This window comes from Chiloscyllium plagiosum, chromosome 32 (assembly GCF_004010195.1).
Source record: "Chiloscyllium plagiosum isolate BGI_BamShark_2017 chromosome 32, ASM401019v2, whole genome shotgun sequence".
Taxonomy (NCBI): Eukaryota; Metazoa; Chordata; class Chondrichthyes; order Orectolobiformes; family Hemiscylliidae; genus Chiloscyllium; species Chiloscyllium plagiosum.
In genome coordinates this window covers 5,903,355-5,927,061 of record NC_057741.1, presented here as the reverse complement: position 1 = coordinate 5,927,061, position 23,707 = coordinate 5,903,355, and the positions used below count along the sequence as shown (strand labels likewise).

The 23,707-nt window shown below is 38.3% G+C and overlaps 1 protein-coding gene and 1 pseudogene across 4 annotated transcripts in view; one reads left to right on the top strand and one right to left on the bottom strand.

Moving 5' to 3' along the window:
* Positions 1–23,707, bottom strand: part of spata5 (spermatogenesis associated 5) — a 436,625-nt gene that overhangs the window by 65,962 nt on the left and 346,956 nt on the right. For all 4 annotated transcript variants that reach the window (XM_043674060.1, XM_043674056.1, XM_043674057.1 and 1 more), the window contains exon 14: positions 15,779–15,943. In XM_043674060.1, the coding sequence (XP_043529995.1) occupies positions 15,779–15,943 (165 nt within the window). The remainder of the gene's footprint in view (positions 1–15,778; positions 15,944–23,707) is intronic.
* On the top strand, positions 4,591–4,688 carry LOC122539609 (annotated as a pseudogene).

Below are 23,707 nucleotides of genomic sequence, written 5' to 3'. Positions count from 1 at the left end.
CATTTTTTTGGTCAAAGAGAAATTATCAGTGGCTTAACCTTTTATCAGCACTTGAATAAATTCTCATTATGAATACTGCTTCCAGCACTGCTGTCAAAATTGAATCAGTTATGGAACTGCACAATGCCAATGCTCTAACAACATTATATATAACAATATTTGGCTGCTTTCTTTGAAACTTTTTTTTAAAAAATCAAACTAATGTGTGTTATCTGTTGTTAACTGGTAACCTCAGTAATTGAATAAATTACTGGACATCAGATGAACATTGTTACAAACAACAGGAGAAAATCACTGTGGCTTTAAATAAGTGATTATTTCTTATCTTCCTTGTACACTTGCATTTATTAATTATGAAAATATTAGAGATGGCAAAATATGATATTTAACAAACATAAATCATCTAATCAGGACCCAAAGAGCTTGGTTGCTTTCCAATTCGCATAAGAAAATGGTTCTCTGTGCAATGGATGCATCAGCAGACCAATGGTGAGAACATAGAAAAAGTAAATTGAAGGCAGGAAGTTATGTGACAGAATGTCCTGAAATACACACAACCCGAATTACACAACCTTACTGTCGTCCTATTGCATTATTATTGTGATATAAATTGAAAGTAACAGCTCTATTGTTTTCATAGTTACCAAGTAAAAGAACAATTAGCCAAATCACTTTGGATTAAAAAAGCTGAAAGACATTCCATCTTTCTGTGAACCAGAATGTGTTTAGTGATTTCAGTAACCTAATTTCAGAACAGACAGGACGAGTGTTAACACAGATATCATAGATTCTATTTGTTCCAGGAGCAATGCTAGCAGGCTGCTGGAATCGCTAGCTCACAGTAGCTGTGCGCACAAGGAACAGAGTGAATTGATAACACAAATTGCATTATAATATGGAAATGTAGCTTATGTGCATATAGAAAATACAATACAAACCCTCGCATAAAGGCAAATGTCTGTAAATAAATTGACTTGAGGTCATTCAAACCTCTTAAGCATACCAAAACACTGATGTGTCTGTGTTCTTTAAATACTTCACAGTAAGTGTATTTGCTGAGATAATAACGTAAATGTCCAAAATATGTCATAGAGTCATAGAGATGTACAGCACAGAAACAGACCCTTCGGTCCAACCCGTCCATACCGACCAGATATCCCAACCCAATCTAGTCCCACCTGACAGCACCCGGCCATATACCTATCCAAATGCCTCTTAAATGTTGCAATTGTACCAGCCTCCACCACTTCTTCTGACAGCTCATTCCATACATGTACCACCTTCTGTGTGAAAAAGTTGCACCGTGGGTCTCTTTTATATCTTTCTCCTCTCACCCTAAACCTATGCCCTCTAGTTCTGGACTCCCTGACCCCAGGGAAAAGACTTTGCCTATTTACCCTATCCATGCCCCTCATAATTCTGTAAACCTCTATAAGGTCACCCTTCAGCCTCCGATGCTCCAGGGAAAACAGCCCCAGCCTGTTCAGCCTCTCCCTATAGCTCAAATCCTCCAACGCTGGCAACATCCTTGTAAATCGTTTCTGAACCCTTTCAAGTTTCACAACATCTCCTTAAAGATTTCTAACAGACTTACTGGGCTTGACCTTACTTTGATGAAGTAGTGCTGATTCAGCACAATTTTACCATGCATTTCCAAGTACTCTGCAATCTCATGCTTAAAAATGGACTCTACGATTTAACTAACAACTGCGATCAGGCTAACTGGCTTATAATTTCCCTCCTTCAACAGGGGTATTTCATTGGTCAATTTCCAGTTTTCTGAGACCATCCCTGACTCCAGTGATTCTTGAAAAATCACCACCAATGCCTCCCCAATCTCCCCAGCTTGCTCCTTCTGTAGTATTGCCAGGTGATTCATCCACCTTCAGAACTTTCAGCTTCACCAGCATCTTCTCCTTCGCCACTACATTCACCTCTGCCACCTGACTCTGTTGAAGTTCTCTATGCTACTGGTGTTTTCCTCCAAGAAGTCTCTTGCAAAGTGCCTTTTCAGTTCTTCTGCTAGTTCTTTGCTCTCCATTACTATTTCTCTGGCTCATTTTCCAGTGTCCAATTTCAAGTTTCGCCTCTCTCTCACCTTTTATATATGTAAAAATAACTCATGTAATCTTATTTTATATTACTCGCTAGCTTACCCTCATATCTCATCTTCTCCACCCTTTACTGCTTTTTAGTTTTCTGTAGGTTTTAAAAGGCTTCCAAATCCTCGGGTTTCTCACTAATCTTCACCATTTTGTTTGCTTTTTCTTTTGCTTTTGTGCTGTTCCTGACCTCCCTTGTCAGCCATGGTTGTTTCTTCCTCCCCCTTAATATGTTGCGTGGGAGAAAAACTTGGATTCTTTGATTTTTACATTGCATGGGTTTCCTTTGTCTAATGAACTTCAAATAGGTCATAGGTATATGTTGGGTGTTTAAATTGCTACTAGATGGCAGGGATGTTACTGGAAAGCAATCCAGTTATGAATGTTGGGAGTTGCAATTTCTTATAGGAGAAGGAGAATCGACGTTTCGGGCATGAGCCCTTCTTCAGGAATGAGGAAAGTGTGCCAAGCAGGCTAAGATGAACCCTTCTTCAAGATGCTGCCTGCCTAAGATGCTGCCTGACCTGCTGCGCGTTTCCAGATGCTGCCTGACCTGCTGCGCTTTTCCAGATGCTGCCTGACCTGCTGTGCTTTTCCAGCAACACATTTTCAGCAGTTGCAATTTCTTATCCAAACATGTATAACAATAATCCTGACTATAAAAAAAAGTATTATCTTGCTTATTTAAGGAGGAAATAGAAAAATTGAGCAACTGAATACATGGCTCAAAAGCTGGAGTAGGAGGGAAAGCATCAACTTTGAGAGAGTGAAACCAGTTCAGGGGAAGTTGAGGACCTGGACAGTCTACACCAGAACAGGATGGGATGAATATCATTCCAGGGTGCTGCTAGGGAGGCCTTATACGGGATAGGCAGTGATTGTGAACCTAAGGGCAGACTCAAATTTTAGACTTTGGCTGATAGATGACAAGTAACATTTGTTTACCAGGTAATGATCAACTCAAATAAAAGAGAATCTAACCATTCCCTCCTGATATTTAATGGCATTGCCATTGCTGGATTCCCCACCGCCAATGTCTTAGGGGTTACCATTGACCAGAACTGCATTGTACCAGCCTATAAATATAGTAGTGACAAGAGCAGGTTAGAAGGTGGTCATTCTGTGATAAATGATCCATCGCCTGACTCCATGTCCACCATCCCCAATACAAAAGTCAGGGTTGGGATGGAATAGTTTTCACTTCCTTGCATGAATGCAACACCATTCAGTACGAAGCAGTTTGCATTATTAGTCCCACATCCACCATGTTCAATAAACAATTCCTGTACCTCTGACACACTATGGCAGTCTGTTGTCCTCAACCTTCTAGTGGTAGAGAATTGCAAGTTTGGAAGGGGCTATCAAAGAACCCTTGGTGAATTACTGTAGTGCATCTTGTAGATGAGACACACTGTGGCAACAAGATGCACTGAAGTAATTCCCCAAGGCTTCTTTGACAGCCCCTTCCAAACTTGCAATTCTCTACCACTAGAAGGTTGAGGACAACAGATGCAAGGGAGCACCACCACCTACAAGTTTGCCTCCAAGTCACATATCATCCTGATTCGGAACGATATTGGGACCATTATTTCACTGTCACTAGGTCAAAGTCCTGGAATTCCCTTTCTAACTGCATTGTGTATGTATCTACACCCCCTGGACTGCAGCAATTCAAGAAGGCAGCGTACAACCACCTTCTCAAGGCCAATTAACCCAATTTATGGGCAATAAATGCTGGCACTCAAATTCTGTGAATGTTTTTAAAAAAAAAATAGCCTCAGTGTTCTATCTAATACGCTTACATCAGTTAGCTACTAATAATCTCTATCAAACACAACACATTTGTAACACTGATTGCCTCACATCTTAGCTCTGCCGTAGGTCGCATACTGTATCTCACAGCTTTCATGTACTACTAGTTATTCAGCCATGTCAGCTGCATCACTCACCCACATACTTCCCTCCCTCTTGCAGGGTAAGGTGGCAACAGCATCTGATTGGAAGGTGACTGACATAGCTGCATATCCGTACTCCAAGGAGATGGGTTTGTCATTATTGGAGCAGCTGAAACAGAGATTCAAATACCAACAAGCGTTGTTTCTTTTTAAAAATATCTTTTGTGGAAAGTGAGCTGGCAAGTCCAACATCACTAAAACAGATTGTTTTGTCATCATCTGCTGATGTTTGCTGGACCTTGCCATTTGCTATATTAAAACCGTGATTACAGTCTTAAAAGTAATGAATTGGCAATGAAGTGCTCGCTCGAGATCTCCCAAGATTTTGAATGGTACTATATAATACAAGTACCCCTTCAATTTCATTGGTTCCAGAAAGCATATTTTTTTTGCCAAATAGACAAGCAGACAGATAAATACATTTGCTTGTTGCCTTGCAGATATGTTATTTTTTATTGCGTGTGTATGGTAATTTGCAATAGCAGTTTGCTCTATCATAAAAAAACCACACCATTTCATCAAGGTGTGTTTTTTTTAATGACAGATCAAGAAGTGCTCGCTTTGGCAGAGAAGATTAGCATGACCCCTACACAAGGATGACACGCAAATTTGTGAAGCGTTCTATAATTTGGGGCGGCACAGTGGCTCAGTGGTTAGCACTGCTGCCTCACAGCACCAGGGTCCCAGTCTCGATTCTAGCCTCGGGCGACTGTCTGTGTGGAGTTTGCACATTCTCCCCGTGTCTGCCTGGGTTTCCTCCGGGTGCTCCGGTTTCCTCCCACAGTCCAAAAATGTGCAGGTCAGGTGAATTGGCCATGCTAAATTGCCCATAGTGTTAGGTGCATTAGTCAGAGGGAGGTGGGTCTGAGCGGATTACTCTTCGGAGGGTCACTGTGGACTGGTTGGGCTGAAGGGCCTGTTTCCGCACTGTAGGGAATCTAATCGAATCTAATATGTAAGACTTAAGAAAAGCTTAAACCAAAAAGTGTTACTAAATTATTTTGCAAAAGAGCTTGATGTGACTAGATGGTTTCCTGGAAATAAACAAACTTAAAATTGAGCTTTAATCCAGACCATTTAGCCAACTTAAAAAATACTAATATAGCAACTCCAGAGCCTACCACTTCCTTCTCAACTATTTTCAGTTCTGAGCTTAACTTAAACAAAATAAATGCAACTGCTGTAACCAAATAGAATAAATGACAGAATATTCAGACTGTCTCTGATCGTTTCCCCATGCGTTGGGTTTTCTCTCCGTTCTACTTACACAGAGCTCCCTTATTACTCTTTTCTTAACTGTTTGATGGGGCATCAACTTGTCTGTCAGATAAAGAAATTATTCATGAATTTCTTATTGGATCTTTTAGGAATTAACTGATATTTATGTGCTTAGTTTTGAATTTTCCCACAAGTGGAAACACCCTTCCGATCAAAACATTCATAAATTATCAAGCAACCTCTCAGTTTTCCCTTGTTAAGAGACAAAAAACCCATTTAATTATACTCTCTCAGCTTTGGTCTTATTCCTGTACTGAAATATGGTTAGTTTCATACTCAGTGGCATAAACCTTCCAATGTCACTACACGCAGCCAGCTGGGAACAGGGTATGCGTAACCTTTAGAAAAACATCTGGCCTCGTCAGGTTGGCTTTTTCTCACACAGTTAAATCACTGAGAAGTAGTTCATCAAGGCAAAGATAAATACAAAGGTGTTCATTAATCAAAGATTAATGTATTTCAGGGTTTGTTTGGACATGTGACTTCTCTTTGTAACTACATTTATTCTACAGTGGATTAATTGGCAATTAGCGCTCACATTCAAGTTCATTGTTGCTGCAGTGATGATGTTTTTTGACCTTCAATCAATGAGTACGAAGTTCTGATTTTTTTTGACAGCACAGAGACTAATTTTTTTGCAACATACACAGGAGAAACAATGGTTCCAGTGAATGCTAATGGCTGCCATCCAATCTTTATGTGCACTTCAATGAAGTGCAAACAATCAAGTATCTGATTGAAACAGGTTTTTCTGCTATTCGAAAAACATTACTGCAACTTCAAAAATATTATAAATGTTCACTCATTTCTCGATAATGTGAACTTTTCATTGCAAAGTCAGAAGTGTGAAGGCTCTTGGTTCCATTAACAGCTCCTCTATCTTAGTCAGCAGAGATACAGATTTATAATGATGCCTATTCATGAAATAGCTACATGTAAATGCAGGATTTGATATATGGCTGACAACCATCTCCTTTGGCACAATTATCCAATGTCACACCACACTATGAGCCTGAAAATAGGATAACATGTCTAATGCCAAAGCAAACAGTATTCACCAGAATTACCTACCAGCTAGGTGTTCTCCCTGCTAATTCAAAGGAATATAAACCTCTGCACACTCAAAATGATCTATACCGACTTGATTTGAGTTTATTTCCTCCTTACTACTGAGTTATGAGCAAAAGTAGAACAAGACCAACTATATTTTAGAAACTAGAATAAACTAGCATGGCGCTTTCTCACTAAATTGAAAGGTATCCTGAGACAGAAACTGTCCTAGTATTCAGATCCAAGCATTGCAACTCCAGAACATTATGGGGGAAAAAAAGTTTACAAAAATGCTAATATTATTGCATTTATGTGAAAGCAGATTCCCTTCCACAGCATATAAAACACAGCAGTATAGGGCAGCAATCTTTTTGATACCACAGTCACTACATTGAATTAAGTTTTGTTCCATTAATGGAGATTGTCCATTGGCACATATCGTGGCAGTTAGTTCCGGTTCTTACTTTTTCATTCTTCACCTCTGTAATCACGACACAATCATTCCTATTAACTTACATTTACACTGAACAATTCAAATGCTATTAAGAAGAAAAGAATATTGTGGCACTTTATGGTTGCATAAACACCAAATATACTGAAGGGAGAATGTAGGAAATCTGTGAGATAAATCTTTGTTGTGTCAGCAACATATGGTATAACTTATGGTTTTTTTTAACATGTTAAAACATGAATTTATGTTGATTTTGATTTGAATATTGCAGTAAAAATCTTGTTAATTGAATGGTCCCCCATTCAGGTTGCCTGGTTTTTTCACATTATTGCCTCCTTTGGGATTGTAACAAAACTGATATATCCTCTGGGACACTAATCACAAAGAGAATGAAATGGGTTTGCTGCAATTTTCCATCATTTAAAAAAACATGATTTTATATTTAATGTTGCTGCATTCATAAGGTAGCTTTAATGAGTACCATTAATGCTCAGACTTCCATGGAGACAATTAATTTGTCTCTTTCTGCCTTAGAAGAATTTAGTAAAGACAATTTGACATTTGTAGCCGAGAAATAGTGGGTCCCCTTAAAATCAGCAGCTGGGAAAGTGAAGATTGCCACTTTAAGCTCAAGTAAGGAAAGGATGCTAATGTCACTGTTCGCAAAATTGCAAACTTTGAATTAGAAGAAGAGGATGGCGTTACAGAGAAATGAAAGCAAAATGAAACAACATAAATTTTAAAGAGTGAAACATAAAAAAAAATTCAAAGGGAAATAGAACCAGAACAAGAAACTTATGATGGAGAAGGAGAACGGGAAAGAAAAAGAAAAATCAGTGAGGTGGGGGTATAAGATGCGCTTTGTCATTTTAGAAATGTGTCACAAAACTTAAGTAGTCTGAATAAAATTGGACTATGACTCTTATTGAATGTTTTCACAGGGAAAGCTTTGAAGATACACTTATCTCTTTCAGAAGAGCAATTAAGATGACGATGACAGAGTAAAGAATGATGTTCTCAATGCCTATGAGGTGGTAGCAGTGACTTACAGAAAAATAATGCTGACATTTGACAAAAAAAATGGTCAGACCTTTGTAGGCTTTACTAGAGAAAAACAGATGAACATCAATAGGTGATGTTGATAATAAATGTTAAACAAACCTCTGAGGTTTTTAGGCAAGTGGAAAAATTTTAAAATATTATCCCTTTGGGAATAGGGTCCCACCTAAAAGAACAAACAGTTAATAAAATAAAGAATGATAAGTAGTGGCATATGGTTACGAATTAGCTCATAAGTCTTACAAGTCACAGTAGTAGTCTCTAATTTGGAAACTTACAGAGAAATTGGAGATCAGAGCTTTACTAGTCAAAATAAATCAGGTTCTAGTGAAGAAGATGGCTACAGTAAAGAGGGGGGCTCTCTTCAAGTTAATAAAAATGAGAGAATGGAGGATAGGTTTGGCTCAAAAAGACTAGAAAGATAATCTTGTCATAAAGAAGTACATTTGAAACCTAAATGTTGGAAATGGAAAAAACAAGACTGCAGCAATCTTGGCTGCATAGTGTAGGAAATACCGTCCTTGTGAGTAAAGTTTGTGAAAAGGAGGTAGTTTCAGATGAATCAAGGTAGCAGAAATTACAGAAGGCTTCTGTTTAAGTGTAAAGTGTGCCCACAATTTTCAAATCAGGCTGACAAGTGAATTTCTACCCTTAGCATATACTGGAATAACACAATCACTGATGTTGGAAGATGATGTGAAGCTTTCTCCAGATCACTGAATGCAAAGTGCATGGCATTGAAGCAAGTTTTATAGGACTAATTTAATTGTAACCATATTAATGCTGGTGCTTTTTCCAAATTTGCCTTCGGAAGTTGTGGATATATTGTTAGAAAATGACTTGTCTGGGGATACGATATGTGCATTTCAGATGGTTTCAGGAACGTCTGCTAAGAATGCTGAAATTGATTTTACAGGGAAAACTGTATGGCTAGAAGAACCAATTCTTTGTGAATCTATGCTGAACTTGATCTATTGATTAAAGATACATCAAAGTGTTAGAATCTGAGCTCACTGGTTTAAAAATGACTTTGGAGCATCAAGTTAAAAAGGAAAAGGTAAAAAGAAATTTTTAAAGCAATCTGAAATAAAAATGCAGGAAATGAATTCACAACATATAGCAAAGTAAATAGCAACTGTACTCAAAAGGAATGATGAAAAATATGCTTTGTCAGAAATTGAGAAAGCTGGGTCAAGCACTAACACTATACATTACAGGAAAAAAATATTTGTTCTTGATCACAATTTGTAACTTCAGAAAGAAGACACAACAGTTGCTGAAGCTGAATTGGAAAAGCTCAAGTGGGATAAGGAAAGTTAAGAAGAGATTAGTAAATTTGTGAATGAAATTAAAATGATTCTTATGCTTTCTTGGCTGGCCTTCAAAATAACTTAAATAAATTTCTTTAAGTAACTAAACAGGTCTTTACTTGGCAGAAATATGGCAGGTAAAATTTAATTCAGTGACATGTGAAGTGATTAAACTTGGTAAGAAGAATGAGAACAGGCAATATAAACTTTACAAATGATGGCATGGGGTATGAAGAAGACGTTAAGCTGAACCTTGATAAAACAATGGTCAAGGCACAGCTAAAGAAATGAAACCAATTCTGGGCACTGCACCTTTGGAGGACATCAAGGCCTTTACTGGGAGGGTTTCCAGGGTTGAAAGACTTCAGTTATGTTGAGAGACTTGGGAAGCCAAGGTTATTTTACTTAAACAAGAGAAAGTTTTGGGATAGAAGTGTCCAAAATAATAGTGTATTGATAGAAATAAATAAGGGATAACTATTTTTAGTGTCATAAGGGACATTTGCAGATTTTTTTTTAAATGACAAAAGAATCACAGATTAGATTACTTACAGTGTGGAAACAGGCCCTTCGGCCCAACAAGTCCACACCGACCCACCGAAGCGCAACCCACCCAGACCCATTCCCCTACACCTAACACGACAGGCAATTTAGCATGGCCAATTCACCTGACCTGCACATTTTTGGACTGTGGGAGGAAACCGGAGCACCATGAGGAAACCCACGCAGACACGGGGAGAATGTGCAAACTCCACACACTCCTGAGGCGGGAATTGAACCCGGGTCTCTGGCGCTGTGAGGCAGCAGTGCTAACCACTGGGCCACCGTGCCGGCCGTGCTTTTATGGTCCATATTGCATAGCCTGAAAGCAACATGGGAGCAAATTTAACACTAACATTCAAAGGAAACTAGATCAATTGAAAGGGAACATTTGAAAGGAAACAAAGAAAGAGAAGGTAAATGGTACTAATTCCATAAGAACATTAGAAGAATTAATTTAGGCAAGAAGAACCAAATTACACCTCCTGTGGTATAACCTGTTAAGATTCAACATAAAGAATTTGATGCATGTAACTATAGATATAAAACTGCACACACTACTTTCTAGGTTATAGTTTATAGATTGCCATAAATCATATTTGTAAATATAAGATACTAAAAAAAATCCACATATTTAAATATTAACACAAGGATAAAAAAAAATTTCTCTAACTTATAAATGCCCTTCTGCTCATGAAAGTTCAGCCACTTGTTATAAATGAAACTGTCAAACTGAAGACAGCAAGCTCCTATAAACAGCATTGAAATCAAACACCAATTAGTCTGTTTTTGATCGTGTTAACTGAGGGAGGAATATTGGCTATGAAATTTGGAGAACGTACTATTTTTCCTCAAATAGTAGCTTTAACATATATATAGGCAGGATTCAAATTTGACATTTCACCCTGGAGGCCACACTTATTAATAATTCTGCACTTTCTTACCCTGTACTAAATTAAATGATCAAATTAAGGAGTCGACTTGAAACCATGGTTTCATGTCTCAGAGGTAAGAGAATATATCAAGTTATTCAATATGATCCATAATATCACTTCAAATAATAATTTGGCTTTCTCTTTCGGTTGCTGATTTATTTGCTGTGCGCTTCTACACTTTGATATTCTTAAAGAAAAACTCAGCACTCGTCTCAAGCTAAACTTCAGTATTGGAGCTCTTGTTTCAATAAATACCAAACCCCTGACAAGAACAAATGAATTTACCCTTGCAAGTCCACAAGGGCAAGAGTAACTTTTGGTATTTGCTACAGAAATGCAGTGCTTACACTTGCATAGCATTACCAAAACTCCACAACCAATAGAAATAAATACAAACCAACAAAATTTAAACAAAGTCAAAAAAGATAATGAGAAAAGCAGACAACTCAAAATGCAAAATTTGGCAAAGACTTGGGTGATCCTTTCTGATGAGTTAAAACAATTTCAGATTTTATCAGAACAGTACCTTGTCAAAGTGGACAGCTTCTGTTATTTGGTTGATTTATCATTTTTGTAATTGACCTGAAATCAACAAGTTCAGCAAAAAAAATCCCTAGTGTGTAGCATCTGTGCAAACATCTTTGCACCCCCAGATATACTTACTTGCAGAAACCAGATAAATTACCATTTTATATCTATAGTTACAACTTTCCCAACCACGCCCCCTTAAGAGGATACTCAGTAGATTGTTGTGAAATTTCAAAATGTTGCCCAAATTTCACAGCTACTCTGGATGTCAAATGGATGGTCAATAAACAAATCAGCTTTTGTCGTACACAATTATGATTGAATGAAAGTACAATGTAATTCAGCCAATATTTGCCAAGTTATAGCATAAATAAATGTAATTTATTAACCATAAAAAACAGTTGTTGTGAAGGTCAAAACACAAAGGTACTTTGTAATGAAAGAGAAATGTCAAAAGAGAAATAAACAATGTCTTGATCTTATAAAGAACACTGTGTGCTCCTTTCAGCAAAGCCTGTCCTGCTGCCAAAGACAGATAAAGGTAAACTATCAGTAACACATCAAACAGATTGCTATGATGTTAAGTCAATCACCTTGACTTCTCTGATTGGCACAAACCCACAATTCCTAGATGACCTAGGAGTCACCACCTTTGTACAAATCTACATTGAAACTCCAAAAGCAGAAAGTGCTCAAAATACCGTTTCCAGATACAGGCAGAATACTAGAGATATGCAGATAGTTTATTTCCTTCCTTCCTTTGTAAGTTTTTTTCTCTTGTGTCTTCAATGCTTCTATTGCTGATTCTTAAATCAGATGGTCTGGAGTGAGAGAACATGTTTTTGATTTGTTTAGCAGCATATATTTATCTATGACAGGATGACGGGATACAGGTTATTTATTTCATAGGGGAAAATGAATAAGAAAAAGAAGCAAGAAGGATCAAAGGAATAAATTTTCTGGGTTGAAGACTTGATATAATGGATGCCCAATACATCACATAACACCAATACGGCATAATGGTAAAATTAAATAGACCCTTTTTTTGTCTTTTGTATGCGATGAAGCTGTAGACACTTGCATTTTGAGGAAGAAATATTATTAAATACTTACTTCCCACTCTCCTCATCCTCCTAAAAAAAAACTGTTTTCTATAGACTGAACAAAATGGAATCAGTGCTCAAATCGTTTGCCTTCTCACTATTACTCTTAAGCCGATTTCTCTTCAGAAAGTCATCTAATTATCTAATTAAGTCATCTTTACCAGCTTCCTCAATTTCATCTGTCTGTTACCTTTTGATGAAAATAACCCTGCTGGATACCCATCCCAACTGATATTTGAAAACTTCACTGTAATGGACAATTTGCTTAATCAATATTTCCATTTCTCTTCAGAATTACAAAGATGTGTGATTAATTTTTAACATTCTTTGCTATTTTTTGGGATGTTTCATTTTAAACTGAAAACCAAAGAAACCGGCTTTAAAAGAGCCACCAAGCCTAATGATGCCCTACCTCTCCTCTCCACGAGCTTCCAGTTGCCTGCCACTTCTGACACACACCATGTTCCAATTCCAACATTTCCATCTTAGCCTTACTGCAGTGCTCCAGTGAAGCTCAATGCAAGCTGGAAGAACAACACCTCATTGTCTGCTTAGGTGCCTTGAGGCCCTCAGGACTGAGCATTGAGTTTAAAGATTTCAGAGCCTGAACACCTACCTCCATGTTCATTACCCAGCACAACCAAGCCAATTTCAAATATCTTTACTGCTTTTTAGCACCCATTCAGCATTTATTTCTCTCTTTAATTATCATCAATAATCCCTTTGTTTGCTTCTCTTCTTTGTTCTCTCTTCTCAGCACTGTCTCCATATATTCTACCCACTCCTTCCCCTCCTCCCAGCCCCACCCTCTGCCCTGCACAAATACCACCATTTTGCCAGTTGCTTTCAGTTTTGATGAAGTGTCAATAGACTTGAAACATTAACTCTGCTTTTCTCTATACAGATTCTCCAGACCTGCTGAGTTTCTCTGACAGTTTGTGACTTTGTTACATGCAGTAGTACATTCACTGATGAATGGTCTCACGTATTTCCAATTGGATTAAGTGAATTCTTACTCTTGGGATCAGTAACTCCTGTCACCACAAAAAAAACAAGATTGAAGAGTTCTACTGAAATTAATCTGAAATATTAAATCTATTTTTCTCTCCACATATACTGATTGACTCGCTCAATGAACACAGGTAGTTCTACTATTAAGTGGTGATGTCATGCTATAGAAAATAGTGCAATAGAAACTATGGGGCCTATGGGAACGACAAGGTTGGGGCAAACCACCAAAAACATCAAGAAAAATCTAAACAAAAATAGTAGTTAGCATAACACAATCAATAGCACATTTTTAGTACATTTTTAAATCATATATTTCAACGAAATAATACAGTAAATTTAACACTTTAAACATTTAAGGGCTTCTGAGTGCGAGTTACAGTACAAAACTGTATTAAGACGGGAATGAGGGTCATCATTGGCATCATCATTATTTTTTAAAAAAAGGACCTAAAATCACTGAGCACAGCATTGTACCTTTCATGAAGCTCTTCACTAAACAATGTGCAAGCCAGCTGACCACGTGAAGTTGATATGGAGTCCACTCCTCTGCGCACCGCAACACCCAGTGCCAGGGATGGAATTGCACAATAACCAATAATAGTTCTCTTTATTTAAAAAAGGTCCGTAATTCACAAGTCGCATTACAGACAAATCACTTTTACGAAACGTGTTATAGAAGTATTTAAAATAAATGATAGCTAAAATGGTTGTACTTAGTTCAGATTTCCATGAACTGCAGTAATTTGTTTTTATTTCAGGTTAATAGAAGTAGTTCTGTGTATGCTTAATTTCTTTTTGAATAAGTCTTTACAATCTTGTGCAATATAGTTTAAATTTATTACAACAACATACTTGTTGCAAGTTTCCTTCTTACACCAGAGAAGTTATTTTTAAGAATGGCCTAAATGTTGTTTCTGAGCTTTCAGCTGAAACACTGTGGAAAAAAAAAGACTCCAGCAATTTTGTACACGCTATACTGCTTTCAACAGCTATGATTAAAACTGTTACAACAAATATCAATTTCTGCAGACTATTCTGATTACAGGTCTCAGCTCCTGTAACTTACAGCTGTCCGTCCTCCAACATTCTGGCGGATTATTACTAAAGCTGTCATCTTCCAGAATTTTATTGCACTGTAGGAAGCAGCAATGATGCAGACTGGATGGAATTAATTGCAACTCAGTTCAATTGTACCAGAGACTTTGCTAAACATCTACCCCAGACAAGGACGTACAAAGTGACTGTGCAACACGTGCTAACATGCCAAGCTACCCTCTCCTTTCAGTTCCCTTGGAGACAGTTTTCAACATTCACTGTGTCTAAAGTCTAAGTATATTATTTAGACAAACTGTTTTGTGTGTGTGTGTGGAGGAAGTAGGTACTGTTTACACTCCCAAGGATGAATGGATGTAGAGGCTGACCTTGTAAAGATCCAACCACTAACAAGGCCCAAACTAGAAAGAAACAGGTGACTAGCACACAATATATTTCAACTGAAGTGATTGGTTATTCAAGAATAATGATGCAAACAGCATCGATGAAAATTGTGTTGAGTTAGGATGGGAGTCAATCAATCATCGACAGACTAATAAAGAGGAGTAAAGATATATATCCAGCCACACCACTAAGCATACTAATGCCAAGTTTACAACTTGGGTCAGACACAATGTACAACTACTGTCTTTTCATACTATCCAAGCACGACAACTTCAAAATAAGTTGCAATATCAATCTGTTGCACCAGCACAATAGCTCAACATTTCTTGCTACCATCTTTACAACACACTGAGCAAAATGGTGAAATGACTTACAATTAAGTGACATGAATTCTGTATGGGTGAACTCGTCTGTTTTTGTAAACTTGTGCTCACTAGGGATTTGATCTTAATTGTCTAAATTTATTTCACCAAGCATGTTTAAGAGCTGAAAAAGGAAAAGACACTGCCATACAATTTAACATGATAGTATTTGATTTAAGAAGTTCAATTTGCCAACTTCTTGCATTTATAATTCAAATAATTAGAGAATGGTTATCACACAGAAGTTGGCTATTTGCCCTGTCATTTCTGTGCCAGTTCTTTGTAAGCCCACTATCTCATGGCCACATATTTCTTTTCTCTTTAAGTACTAATCAAATTCTATTTTGAAAGTCACAGGTGATTCTGTCTCCAACACTTACAGGCCATGCATTCAGATTTCACTCACTGTATTAAAACAATTTACCTCATGTCACTGCTGACTCTTTTGCTAATCATCTTTAATTGATATTTTCTGGTTGCCAATCTTTTTACCAATGGGAACAATTTCTGCCTGCTCCTCTGCCTAGACTTTTCATAATTTTGAGCACTTCTGTCAAATTTCTTCTCAAGCTACTATTCTTAGAAGAGAACAGCACCAGTTTCTCTAATCTATTCATATAAATGTACTTGTACTCAGGACACCTTGTCGATGTTTACCTCAGCTCCAGAATATTTCTGTGACTTAGCTACCAGGTAATCCAAGCTGATATCATCATTGATTGGCATGGTACGAAACTGCAGTCTGAAGATCTCTGTTCGAGTGGCTGCATCGGGCAGTGGCACGTATATAATGCGGTCAATTCTTCCTGGACGCATCAAAGCCTGCAAGAAATGAGAAAATCTTACATTGTCGAAAATTCATGCACTTAACTCCACACTGTTCTCTCTACTAATGCAGTATAATAAACACTATATTACAACGCAACCAGCTACCATTCACATTACTCAACCAAATCACAATGCTCTAACAGTACAGTTCAAGCAGAATGTGTTGCATATTCCTTGCATTCTGTATTCTACAGAACAAAAGTGGATACAAGGGGATGTGGTGGTCTCTGAAAAGCTGGGAGAGAGACAACACTCTTTGGGCAGTAGAAGCATCACCTTCAGTATTGGACATGACAAACCAGACAGGACTTAATTGACAGCTGCTTCCAACAGATGCGAGTTGGGTGAAGTCATCATTCACTGACTGAAAATTTGCTGTTGCTTAAAAGGCAAGCATCCTGTTTATTCCCAGAAACAAAAGCAGTCTTTTTTTGATTTTTTTTTCCTTCGGGTTTCTCATTTAATAACAATGAATGTTTTCAACTATTCAAAGGTATCGCAACATATGATACTACTACATTGATCAAAGACAAAATGTCATGCGATGCCAGGACAATAGACATTCCTTCAGACAAGGCTCTAACATAGTACGGTGCCAAGGATGGATGTGATGTGTAGCTTCATTCTTGTAACAATCAGACCCATGATGATGTAAAGTGGCAATTAATTTCTAATTTCCATTGAGGTGTCTCCCTGTGCCAACTATATGTCCCTAGAGGTTTTCCTTTTTACTTTCTCACCCAGTATACTTACTGTGGAGGGCTATTCCTAGTTGGCAGCAAATGGCCTGGTGCACAGCTGGGCTTTAAATGTGGCTCTGGTGGCAAGAAACCCAGAAGGAGGCATGGAATAGACAAAGTTGCTTCCGTGGGGTGGGGGAGTCCAGAACTAGTGGGCGGCACGGTGGCACAGTGGTTAGCACTGCTGCCTCGCAGCGCCAGAGACCCGGGTTCATTTCCCGCCTCAGGCGACTGACTGTGTGGAGTTTGCACATTCTCCCCGTGTCTGCGTGGGTTTCCTCCGGGTGCTCCGGTTTCCTCCCACACTCCAAAGATGTGCAAGTCAGGTGAATTGGCCATGCTAAATTGCCCGTAGTGTTAGGTAAAGGGGTAAATGTAGGGGTATGGGTGGGTTACGCTTCGGCGGGTCGGTGTGGACTTGTTGGGCCGAAGGGCCTGTTTCCACACTGTAAGTAATCTAATCTAAACTAGAAGGCATTGGTTTTGGGTGAGAGGGGGAAGATATAAAGGAGACCTAAGGGACAGCTTTTTCACGCAGAGGGTGGCACGTGTATGGAATAAGCTACCAAGGGAAGTGCTGGAGGCTTGTATAATTGCCACATTTAAAACACATCAGAATGGGTATATGAATAGGAAGGGTTTGGAGGGATATGGGCCGGGTACAGGCAGGTGGGACTAGATTGGGTTGGGATATCTGGTCAGCATGGACAAGTTGGACCGAAGGGTCTGTTTCTGTGCTGTACACCTCCATGACTTCTGCCACTGATTAGTGCACAATAGACTGAGAGCAACATCAGTAAGGTGGGGTGTATGTGCAATGATGTGTTTGGCAGAGGACTGCATGAGAAAACTTAGTAGAACTCAGAGAAAACCCTCCATCAAACTCCCTGAAATTGACACCTACCTAATGCTGACTAAAATTTAGCCCATAGTCAGTGTTCTTTTCCTATAAATGTTTTTGCATGTCAGACTCATGACTGACAGACTACACTGACTCTATTACAGTGAGAGAGAGAAAGAGAGGGAGAGAGAGAGAGAGAGAGAGAGAGAGACAGAGAAGTGGGGAAGGGAGGGAGAGACAGACAGAGAGATTGAAGGGGAGCTGAGTAACATCATAGCTTTAAATGTGGCTCTGGTGTCATCTAACTGTCTTAAAGGTACAGTGCCTGTGTGGGCTGCAATCTGCATCATTATACAACAGACTTACCCAAGGACTACCAGAACCAGAGGCTTAAACCCCTGGAGCCATCATCACAAGCAGGAAATTTAGGCTTCACCCTCAACCCAAACAATCCATCCATAAATGTTTGGCTCTACTTCGAAAGGTCTAACAGCTTTGCTTCTAATAATTTAAGCTTCAAAATCCATGCATCTATATTTTTGCAGAGCTTATCAACAAAAAAAAGTGAAATAAATCTTCTTCCAACAGGTCAGCATGATCTCTTACTGAGGATAAAGCTTCATGCCATTTCAATATTAATCGATTCTGTCTTTGACTGTTGCAGTAAATTAGTCTGTTCAGTTGTTTATTGGCAATGAATGGAATTGAAGCAACTTTCTAATACAACTGTTTATATTTTCCAAACTTTTATATTTATTTAAAATTATGTGCCATGTCACAGAATTGGAAATGGCAGTATTTGGAACAAGAGAATATTTCAACTTTTAGAGCAATATTCAAACTGATGGGAAAACAGGTCTGACAGAGGTGAGTGGTGTTCCATTAAAACTTAATTTAAAAAAAAGAAAATTGTTATTAACTACAATAGATTCCCTCAACTGCTTTACAACCAAATCTAATCAGTGGGGAAAATATTTACTTTAGGGAATAATATTTGGAGCCAAACGTTAGAGTCACCTGCGCAAAAGAATCAACTCAATGGAAGAATAGAAAAAAATCAGGCAAAGAAAAACATTTTTAAAAAGTGCCTTACTTTTTGCGCAATGCAGACGAATATGAGGAGGTTATGCATTGATGGACACCTTCAAGCATATGTGATTAGGTTAGATTCCCTACAGTGTGGAAACAGGCCCTTCGGCCCAACAAGCCCACACCGACCCTCCAAGGAACAACCCACCTAGACCCATTCCCTGACGTTTATCCTTGACTAATGATCCCAACACTATGGGCAATCCAGCATGGCCAATTCACCTAACTTGCACATCTTTGGACTGTGGAAGGAAACCGGAACACCCAGAGGAAACCCACGCAGACACGAGGAAGATGTGCAAACCCCACACAGAAATTTTCCCGAGGCGGAAATTGAACCCGGGTCCCTGGTGCTGTGAGGCAGCAGTGCTAACCACTGAGCCACCGTGATGAGCATGAGTGTGAGTCAAAATACTTGGAACAATGATGAAGTGAAGGAGTAGTATTATAGGAGCATTTATAGGCAATTCTATTGGTAACATTTCAAGATTAAAAGTAGGTCTCTGGATAGTATTGTAGAACAGACAGACCTAGGGGCTCAGGTCCATAATTCTTTGAAGTTTGTGTCACACATAGACAAGGTGGTTAAGAAGGCATTTATAACACTGGCCTTCATTGCTCAGACCTTTGAATTTAGGAGTTAGGATGTCATGTTGAGGCTGTACAGGGGTTGGTGAGACCTCTTCTGGACTACTGTGTCAAATTCTGGTTGCCCTGTTACAGCATTGAAATTTTTAAGCTGGAGAAGGTTCAGAAAAGACCTACCAGAAATTCTGTTGCCAAGAATGGAGTTATAAGGAGAGGCTGGATAGGCTGGAATCGCTTTTCACTGGAGCGTAGGAGGTTGAGGGGTGACCTTCAATAAGTTTATAAAATCATGAGGGGTATAGATAAGGTAAATGGCAGGTATTTTTTCCCTAGGTTAGGCGATTTAAAGACTAGGGGCATATTTTTAAGGTGAGAGGAGAAAGATTTAAAGAAGACATCAGGGGCAACCTTTTTTTTAACACAGAGTGTGATTGGAATGTGGAATGAACTTCCAGAGGACGTTGTGGATGCAGGTACAGTTGCAATGTTTAAAAGACATTTGGATGAATATATGAATAAAAAATGTTTGGAGGGACATGGGCCAAGTGCAGGCAGACGGGACTGGTTTAGTTTGGGATTATGGTAGGCATAGACTGGTTGGACCTAGGAGTCTGTTTCAGTGCTGCATGACTCTGTTAATGGATAATTATAAGAGAAACAAAGAAAAAATAAATGCTATCTCTATGGTTATCTAGGTAATAAAAATATTAATCGTAACCATTGGGAAATAAATTCAGCAGTATGATTGGCACCTCTATGTGATTTGAAGATATAAGACATGTCTGATACTTGGTTTATAGATTGTGAAAAAATAATTCTGCATTCAAGACTTTTATTTTTCACAACTGCCACAATTATGAGCAGTGGGAGAAAGCAGGATATCATTGCAACTGTATGTGTTACTGTTAAGATTCATATTTCTGAAAAAAAAAACTGTTTGATAGTCACTTATTCTGTGCTGTAAACAGACTCACGTTTAGAAATTCTAAATTGCTACATTAGGCAATGAAGGATAATTACATAAATCCTGGACAAGAAAACAACTGATTCATAGCACAAAGAAATTGAACCCAATTCCTGAGACTTTTGCAATGTAACTTTCTACTCTGCCATGTTACATGGTGAACTGCATTTGTTATCATAACAATTGGCACCTACACATTGTCTTCAATGTACAACAATGTCTAATGTTCTTCACAGAGGAGAACAGGATATCTTGCATTGCTTCACCCCTGGTCTAATGTTGCCCTTCATTTCACAACGATGAGTGATAAAGTCTCAACACTATACTGTTGTGCAAAGTTGGATCACCAGTTCTGCAATCTACAAAAATGACCTTCATTTGTCCACAAGAAGTTACAGGAAAATTATTTTGCCTACTTCAAGGCTACTGAAAGATTCAATACAAATCCTGGTTGTTTGCAAGTTTTAATAACTTACATAAAATACTTCAATTCTTTAAACCAGACAAGCATTCAACCTAATCTTTAAAAATCAGTGTTGCTCTAAAAAGAGTAAAAGGATCCTCTGTACCCCAGGACTGTCTGTTCCAAATTTCTTGAAATGTTTTATTTCAGGCTGCCGCCTTTGACAAACATGAACTGACATAGTTTAGATTAGACAATAATGTGATTTTTAATGTAGCGTTGGTTAGTCTACATGCCAAAAAATCTACTTAATATTATGGGCTGCAATTGAAATGTTGCAACAAGATAAATAACTTAAGAATGGGAATATCCTGCAGACACTGCCAATGGGAGCAACAAACTATATAATGTGGGTGTATTTGTCAGTGGATAAGGAGGTGGGTGGTGGGGGTTGTGGTTTTTAAACTTTTGTTTTACATATTGCAAAAAACATTTTTCAACACATTTTTTACATTAGTTCTGCCTGAAGAATTTGAATCTTGGAGCAGCTTCAATGAGTCACAGTTGGCTACCTGAAGCTGGCCATGAAAGGAATTAAATGTACGTTCAAAACCATATTCATACAAATCAATGGGGCCACAAGCAAATCAGCATGGTCTTGTACATTTCAGTCTGGCCATGTACAAATTTGCACTGTCATGAACATATCAAGTGCTTATTAGGAATATGTCACAACAATGAGAGTTTACCCTGCCAGAATGGGGACAAACAGCAGTGAGTGTTTGTGAAGTCAGACATATTTAGTGTTTAATCAACATGGAGTCTCTGGAATCCTGCAGGCTGTTTCTGTCAGGATGACAGGTTTGGAATATTTTCAGCAAGGATGAGATCTGCCTAGACCAGCTCCTGAAGGGGAGTTACCATCCTTCTGTGCAATTCTGCTATTTTTTTTGTAACAACGTGAATAACTGCAGAACTCATTTAGTGCCCAGAAGCAAAGGCCTTTTTTTCCTCCTCCTCTCAGCAAAGTAGAGCTATCCATCACTTAACAGACTTACTTCCTGTTTTGAAGCAGTTGGGGAGGTATAACTTCCAACCCAAATACTTGGCTTGGCAAACCACACTCGTGTTGATGGACACATTTAGAACCACTTCATTCAACCTGAATTTTAGTGTAGTGCAGGAGGGGGTGGGCAGAAACAGTACACGACTGAAACAGCTGTAGGAAAGGTTCGCTGAATCTGCCATCTGTGACTAATACCAGTTTGCGAAGTCAACATCAGCGCATTAACCTTTTTAAAGAAAAATCAGATTTTAAAATGCATTTTAAAAAGATGTCCTTTACTCATGAAAAACGTACTGTGTAGAAATCAAAAGTAACAGTTGGCTTTACAATAAGGTGCTGCAATTAATTTGACCAGTTTTGGTAACCAACTTGATAATATTAGTCTGCCTTTATATAAACAGGGGAACAGAAGCTGTTTTAAAGGAAAGCAATTGAAATATATTCTTGCGTCAAAAAATTTAAAATAAAGTAGAAAGCAATGCCAGCATAATGACAGAAAGAGAGGCAGTAAAAGAGCCAGGATTGTTCACACATTCCTTCAGATGCAAATATATTTAATGAATAACTGAAACCTTACACACCAGAAAATGGTCAAACATCAGTGGTCTATAAATCTTACTATATATGCATGTTTCCTCACACAATAATGTGTAAAGAAAACCTGAGTAAAAGATCACTCACAAACCAATAAGGGCACAAATCAACTCCCATCTATTTGGCTATAACATCACTCTTAAGTAGCTAATCAACCAGGCAGCTTAAGGGCCACCTTTATCTGAGCTTTGTGAAAATAACTTTGTATATTCTAACAGTTGTGCTGTGCTGTGATCTTTAACTTCTGCAATTTGCAGTGTTTAATATTCAATAATATATAATATGGTGGGTTTATTTAACCGTGCATTTCACTGTGAACCAAGCCTCCTGTTACAAGTAGGTGAGAAGAATAGTTGTTAAATGGCTTTTCAACACTCCCTACTGAAGTTTATGCTGAAGACTGGTCACTCAAGGGATGAACAGGAGAGCTAATCTTGCTTGCAGGTTCAGGACAGGGTGAGTGAGTGAATGAGTGTGTGACTGAGTGAATTTGAGTCAGTGAATGTGAGTCAGTGTAATTTCAGAATTCCAAAGCTTATTTAAATAATTTGCTTATTTAACTTTAACTTCCAGATTAAGTTGCTGTTGAGCCTAATACACTGCTGTGCTGCCAGCCAAATCTGAACAACATCACATTCCTGATGCACTCAAAGTTTTAAATATTAGATTCAACCTTGACAAAGGTATATTTGTTTCTCACCTTAATGAAGTTTCTTCAAGACTGAACTTCACTAGGGAGCGACAAAATGCTATTTGACAATTATTCTTCGTCCCTAACAGAAGCAAGAAACTTGATTCGTTGTGAAATATATGGAGTTAAAATGGCAGTGGACACTGAACAAGAAAACAACACTGAGCCAATAAGTATTCCACTCTGACAATAAATGCTCAAAATCTCCACTCATACTAAGGAGGAGGGAATTAAAATTCCCCTCAGTGTCAGGGAATGTAAACATCACAGTTAAATCCAATTCTGATCTCAGCAAACACACTGTTGTGTTGATCATTGTTAGACTTCTGTTCATTGCTGAAGCCTGATACCTCAATGAAATTCAAACCAATCCAATTGTGACCTGGCAAAATTCCACCTCTTGCTCCTAGTGCTTTGTTTTTGTTTATTGCTTGAATTTTATTGGGGGGTGGCAGTGCGCAATATGTAATGTCATTGTATGGCAACATCTCATTGTGGATGTTGCGACTTTTTTCCTTTTCTTGGCAGTAAGGTATGGTTTTAAATTTTCTGCAATTTGACAAGGATGCCAATTGCAGTAGACTGTTGGACATTCCAAGAGGTGGTATTCTTATGAATTACAGGTTAGGATAGGGAATAGCATACATGAAATATATGCCATTGAAATCATATGTAAATTCAAAAAGCAAAGTTAGGATCCTTTTGTTCAAGAGAGGAGAACTTAGTAGTCAGCCTTGTTGATTAGATCCAGCAGATTGCAGCCAATCAGCTCAAGTCACTTT